The 6983-nt window shown below is 37.6% G+C and overlaps 1 protein-coding gene across 1 annotated transcript; it reads right to left on the reverse strand.

Moving 5' to 3' along the window:
- Positions 1-5690: 5690 nt before the first annotated feature.
- Positions 5691-6638, reverse strand: LOC131273703 (olfactory receptor 2T8-like). Its single transcript, XM_058277865.1, has one exon. The coding sequence runs from the start codon at positions 6636-6638 to the stop codon at positions 5691-5693; it is 948 nt and encodes a 315-aa protein (XP_058133848.1).
- Positions 6639-6983: the final 345 nt, after the last annotated feature.

Consider the following 6983-nt stretch of genomic DNA (forward strand, 5'->3'; position numbering starts at 1 on the left):
ATTGTATGTCCTCCCATGGCCCACTGGATGGAATGTGGGAGAGTGTGGGCTATGGTATGGACCACAGGCCATGGGGTACAGCGATGCCCAGAGATGTACTCACCAGATGCAATGGATGTGTCATGATGATGGGGGACAGTGTTACTGTGGGGGTAGTGGTGGGGTGGGGACGGTGGGGGTGAATGGGGACCTCATATTTTTTAATGTAATATTTTTTTAAAAAAATGAATAAAAAAAGTGTGCTTACCAATACATTTCTGTCTTTCTTGGAAATGGAGGTAATATTACCATGGGTAATAAAATAGATCGCATCATTCCCATTACTCTGATTTTTTTTTTTTACCTCTTACACAATATTCACTGTAGCCAGTTGGCATTTACATTCCACCTTCTAGTTGTCTGTATGATAGATAATTTTATATGCTAGTTTGGGTAGATCAAAATGAAATCTATGGTAAGCTGGAGGTAACTATTTGTATAGTGAAGGGATAATATGGAAGCATAGGGATCCTTTAGGTGGGGCTTTGCAGGTTTGAGGGGGGCTAGGGATGGGAGGATGGGTCAGATGGCCCAATAAATTGGGGGGGGGGGTGGAAGGGGGAATATTTGAACATGAGAGATTGTCAGGTATGTGGTTGAAAGTATAATGTTGAGAAAAATCTTTAGAAAATAAAATAAGGAAGGTTACCTGTTTAAGATGCTTAAGGAATGTGGCGTCTGACACAGGGCAGGCTTCTAAGGAGTGTGTGAGTGCTCATTTTGTCATAGTGGGTTATATCATTGGGTGGAGACCCGTATAATGAGAGTGAAGGTATAACCACATCCTGGGGAGGACTGATGTTCTCAAATAGAGGGAAACATATCTCTTGAGAGAATTGTTGGCTCCCAATGGGTTAGGGCAGTAGAACATGTCAAGCTCTCAACATTGTTGCAAGTATCTGTGAATATTGTCCTTCAAGTAATGAACTTTGATTGTCACTGTGGGCCCTGAGGGGAGGGCAGGAGAGGTATTGAATAGATAGAATCATTGTAACTGTGGGACAATGGAAGTGTTCCACAAGATCATGCAATAGGGATACAGGACATGTTAAATTACACCAAAAAATGTATAAATGTCCGTAGATTAAAATGTAAACCATAACGTAAAACATAAGATAAATAAAAATTTAGAAAACTGTATACTCTTAAATATAAACCATAATGTAAACCCAAATGGAACCATGTTTCAAAGCTATGTTTCATATTATTTGTACATCAGCTGCAACAAATATAATATGAACATGTAAAAAAATCATTGCTGGGGAAAGGACAAAGAGTTTGATGTTGGATATGTGGAAGTAGCCTATATTGTATATGTGAATTACTGTGATCTAAAACTTTTCTGAAGACAAACTTAATAATTAGAAAACAAAAGGATGTAGACATGGAGGAAGAAATGAAAGAAATTGCCTTGCCACTGTACGTACAGGGCAACACCTACCGCAGTGATGAAAGGCAGGAAGTCAAAAACAAAGTTTTTCATTTTTTTCATTTTTTGATACCCCTATTTATTTTTCTTTATTTTTTCTAAATTATTATGTATTTTATATCTAACCTTTAAACCCATGGCTATATTCCATTTTACTCTTAATGGAACTTGGCAATATATTAGGCTTCATTTTTGAAGAAGGTTTGGACTACAGAAGGTTCAATTATGGCAGGAGAGGAATACTAGTGTGGGGTGTTATTTATTGGAGGCACATGGTTGGGAGGGAGTTCTCCAGGGCATGTATACAGGGTACATAAAAATATTTGGATATTTTCATAGTAGTTACAGTTAAAAATAACAATTGAGGGAGTGCTGAGTTCCTAGCCAGTAGAGCTCTATCACATTCCGCAATGGAACAGCAACAATCCCCTAAGTGCAATGGCAAAGACCAATAAAAATGGTCCAACAATGAGCCCTTGATACTGATGACTATGCTTATGAACCTGTGAGCCTGAAATATGAACTAGGACTAGAGCTGCAGTGTGCCTGAGAGTTAACTCCTGAGAGCTCCAATTTGCTCAATGGTGGCTGCTCTCTAAGACAAACTCAGCATGTAAATGCATTACCTTCCCCCCAGTGTGGGACATGACTCCCAATTATGAGCCTTCCTGGTGCCAAGGATTACTACCAAGGATTACTACCAAGGACCAACTAATGATATAACTGGAAAAATAACTTGTATAAAAGGTTCAACTCAGAGCAGAATATCTCAGTCTACATGTAATATCAGGTGTTAAAAACTGCTTTTTGACATTGAATAAAAGGGGGAAATGGAAAGGACAAATGAGGTTATATGGCTATGAGTCTCCAAAAAAGAGTCGGGAGGTCATCAGAGGGGTCATGCTTATGCACACCTCAGCAGGGTCCCAAAGACCGCCAAAGTAGACACAACCCCAGGTACTGGTTCACCTGAGGGCTACAGAGACCCACAGGTTTATAGTCTTGGCAGATGGCTCTGGAGTTCAATGACATGTCAGTTGACCCTACTTTGGAGTTCGTGTTCCTGAATGTGAGGGAGCTGGACTCAGATGCCTCTTCTGTCACTTTTATTAGACTTGTTTTTGGTGCTGGGCTTGTTGTCTACTCAGGAGACCTGAATCTCTGGACTGTCCATGTGATAGCTAGGCCCTGAGCCTCAGCAGACATGCAACTCCTACCCTCTGGTTTATTGGACTTACCCCTGCCAGCTAAGAGGGAGGTGAAGAAGGTCAACCACCACACCAGGGAGCCAAGAGTGCCTACAATTGTAAGCAGGAGAATTACATCCATGATCCATGTGGAATCTAAGCCCCTCCTGATGTGGAGGTGCAGTGGACATAACCATCCCAGGGTCTACATGGTGGAGGAGTAGAGTCTGGATTAGAGTGGACTTACTGATATTTTACTATGGAAATATTGTGATTAATAATGGAAGAAATTGTAGCATTGATGTGGAGAAAGTGGCCATGGTAGCTGCTGAGGGCAGGGAGAGGGAAGAAGAGATGTAATGTGGGGGCACTTTCTGGACTTGGAGTTGTCCTGGGTGGTACTGCAGGGACAGATGCCGGATATTGTATGTCCTGCCATGGCCCACTGGGTGGACTGGGGGAGAGTGTAAACTACAATGTAAACCACTATCCATGTGGTGCATCAGTGCCCCAAAATGTATTCACCAAATACAATGAAAGTGCCACGATGATGAAAGAAGTTGTTGATTTGGGAGGAGTGGGGTGACAGTGTGGGGTGTATATGGGGACCTCTTTTATTTTTTGAAAGTAATATTTAAAAAAATAAGGACAGAAAAAAAGTTGTTTAAACACTCATTAGATGTTGCCATGAATGTGGTTTACTCTACAATCTAAGGATTGTAAGCAAATGGCATCAGCCTGGATAATGTGTGTTTACCTCATCCAAGTAACTGGATAACAATTGCAAATAGTGAGTCTCTCCAGAGAAAGAGGAAATTTCTTTAAAAAAACAGCTAAATAGTTTGTTTGAATTTCCAGTTTTCCAGCATGTCTTATGGATGTCAGATTGCCGGCCACCAAAATTGCCTATGCAACTTCTTTATATGTTGTCTATAAACATATATATATATATATTTCCATTTCTCTAAAACCTTTAGTAATATGGATTTTTGTATATTGAGTAATTGCAGAAGAACAAAATCTTAACATTGACTTTTCTAAAATGGTTTTGATGATTCTGGAATTGATTTTCTAGTTTGATATAGTTTATAATCTCTAATGAAATATGTATTGGTAAATAGAGCTCTGAGATTGATGTAATAATTCGGTAACACAGATGCAAAAACACATGCAACTTCCACACTACCAAAAACCCGCTCGATACTCTTAACCAAATACTTACAAAAACAAGATCCTGATGACCATGTAGTACATACCTTGGAACATTTTTCAAAGTATATATTATAATTAGATTACTTGGTTCCTCCTAATTGTGAAATAGAAAGTTGCATATGAAAAGAATAAGATCAGTGTTTCAAGACCCAAATGCAAATCTGTATAAAAGACAAGAAAGATTCTTCTTCACCCTTGAAAGAAACCCTACATCATGTAGGCACAGTGGTCATAATTCCAAAAAAAAAACAACTCAGACACTCATAAGGAACTGGCTGATGACTCACTTGCAGAAAAATGAAAGGTAAACTTGCAGGTATCTACTATTTAAGTGAGGGCATTGTTAGAGAAGTAATGGCATCCAAAATGTTTGAATGGAGACCTAAGTGAGATCCATAAAATAGTGGGGCTTAGAACCCTAAAATTCTGCTTGGACTTTTTGTTCTTTGACTTGATTCTTCCACCCCTGCCTAAGGAGGTTAAACTTCCTTAGTCCTGGAGAAACTGTAATAGGTTCCCTTGAGGGCAATACCTGGAAAAGCTCTGTTGATTCTTTTCAGGAACTATTTCACACTACAATTCTTGTTCATAGACCTATAATTAATTTAAATCCCAGTTCATTCCAAAGAGTGGCATACAAACTATAAGCCATAATGAAGTGTGCTACACTCCTTATGAACTGCATGGTTTTTCCCAATTTACAGGCAGACATGTGATAAATGCATGAGGGAAATGAGTATTAAGAATGGGGAATAATAATAAAAGGGATATAAAGTCAGCCAGGACTAATTTATAGATACCTTTTGATGCTGCCACATCCACTAGAATAGCTAAAATGAACAATGTTGACAATATAGAGTATAGTTAGCAATGTGGAGCAAATAGAACTTTCCAAAATTTTTGATGTGGTTATAAATTGTAAACGACTTTAAAATACAAATTATTGAAAACCTAATCACAACTTTAGAAAGAGAAGTAATATATGATTATCAAAAGCAGGTTAATATTAGCTTTGCTCTTAAGAACCTCAAACAAAATTTCTTAGAAGTCTATCAATAAAGAAATATGTAAACAAACTATGATACATTCATTTAACGATACAGCTACAGGGAATAAAGGGAAACTTATGGAGATATACATATCTAATATACACGCTATATAAACATTTTTACATATTGTAGCTGTTTCTAGCTTCTTTACATATAGATAGATAAATGATAGATAGATATAGCTAAAAAAGATATATATAAATAGAAAGCTCTCAGAAAGTGAGCACAGAAAATGTCCATTTATATTAAATTCTAGAATAGATGGAGCTAAATTATCATGTTATAAATTATACCACGGTTAGTATATGTGGTTGGAAATTTTATTGTATAAAAGGGTCATAGTAATGAATGCAGTTTCAGAAATTTAGAAAGTGGATGAGTTACATGAGTGTTTGTATTTGTCAAAACAGGTTAAGTTATATGATTCAAATATGATAATTTTTTCCATGTATGTTATACCTCAATACCAAACAAATGGACACAAATTAATCCTCAAAATTGTGTGATATTGTATAAATTCATTTTTTAAACAGATATTTACTGTGATTTATTGCATAGAAATATCTGTCTATTTCACACATGATTAACAATATACAGTTACTGGAGGGATGACACCTTAGTAAATGAACCAGAAGGATACAGTTTGATACACATTTCAATTTAAAGTAGAAAAATCTGGAGTTACAAATATGGACTTAAGTATATAGAAGTTTATTCTATTACTCTAGAAATTCATGCAATACCATTTATGATAACCTTTAAACTTAGGGAAAATCAAACTAGTCTGTTATGATTAAAAGCACCAAAATAACCCCTACACTTTTTCAAGGTTCCCTTCAGTGCATTGTTCCTCAGACTGTAGATGAGGGGCTTCAATGCAGGGGTGAGGACAGTATAAAAAGCTGACACAATCTTGTCATTGTTAGCTGACCTGTAGGATTTGGGTCTCATGTAAATAAAAATGGCAGCTCCATAAAATAGACCTACCACAGTCAAATGTGATGAGCAGGTGGTAAAAGCTTTCTTGCATGCTTCTGTGGATTTCGTGTGCAGAAAAGCAGCTAGGATGAGATTATAGGAAGTCAGGATAAAGGAAAAGGGGACCAGGGTCATTAACACACAGCAAATATACATGGCATACTCAAAGACAGATGTGTCACCACAAACCAAGTGCAACAGCATGGGAACCTCACAGAAAAAGTGATCAATCTTACACGTTTTGCAAAATGGGAAGCTTTGAGTAGCAACAACCTGTAAAAACCCATCAGCAGCTCCCAAAATCCAAGACACCAATGTCATTGTCAGGCATATTTGCCAGCTCATAAGGATGGGATACCACAATGGGTGACATACAGCGACAAAACAGTCATAGGTCATCGCTGCCAGGAGAAAGCACTCTCCAACACCCAGAGTGAGCAAGAAGGAGATCTGTAATCCACAGCCAGTAGGGGAGATGAATTTCTTGCCAGTTAAGTACCCTGCAGCCATTTGGGGAACAATGGTGCAAACTAGCATCATGTCCATAAGGGAAAGTTGACTCAGTAGAAAGTACATGGGTGTGTGAAGCTGGTGGTTCTGTTGAATCAGGAAAATCAAGAGAATATTGACCAGCAGGGAGATGAAGACAATTGTCAGCATCATTGCAAAAAGGAATACATTGGCGCCTGTGTCATTAAGGAGTCCTAGAAGAATGAAGTGTGAGTTATAGCTTCTATTTTGCATGATTTCTATATCTGACAAAATTGTCCTTCAATTTTGAGGGGGAGGTTAATACTTTCCAAGGTCTACAAAAGCTGGAGGTTTTCTTCAACACAAGATCTTTCTTACCGAAACACTAATGGGTGTTCTTCAGGTTTAAAGAAAAAGGCAAGCCAGGCCTATCTTGGAGATATTATGCATTCAGTTCTATACTACTGCAATTAAATAAATATTGAAATAAAGTGAGTCACATGACTTTTTTGTGATTTACTAATGCTTATGAAAGTTGTTTACACTATAGTCTACTATGTGTTCAATATCATTATGTCTAAGAAAACAATGTACATGTCTTCATTAAAATGTGACACC

This window comes from Dasypus novemcinctus, chromosome 16 (genome assembly GCF_030445035.2).
Source record: "Dasypus novemcinctus isolate mDasNov1 chromosome 16, mDasNov1.1.hap2, whole genome shotgun sequence".
In the NCBI taxonomy this organism is placed as follows: Eukaryota; Metazoa; Chordata; class Mammalia; order Cingulata; family Dasypodidae; genus Dasypus; species Dasypus novemcinctus.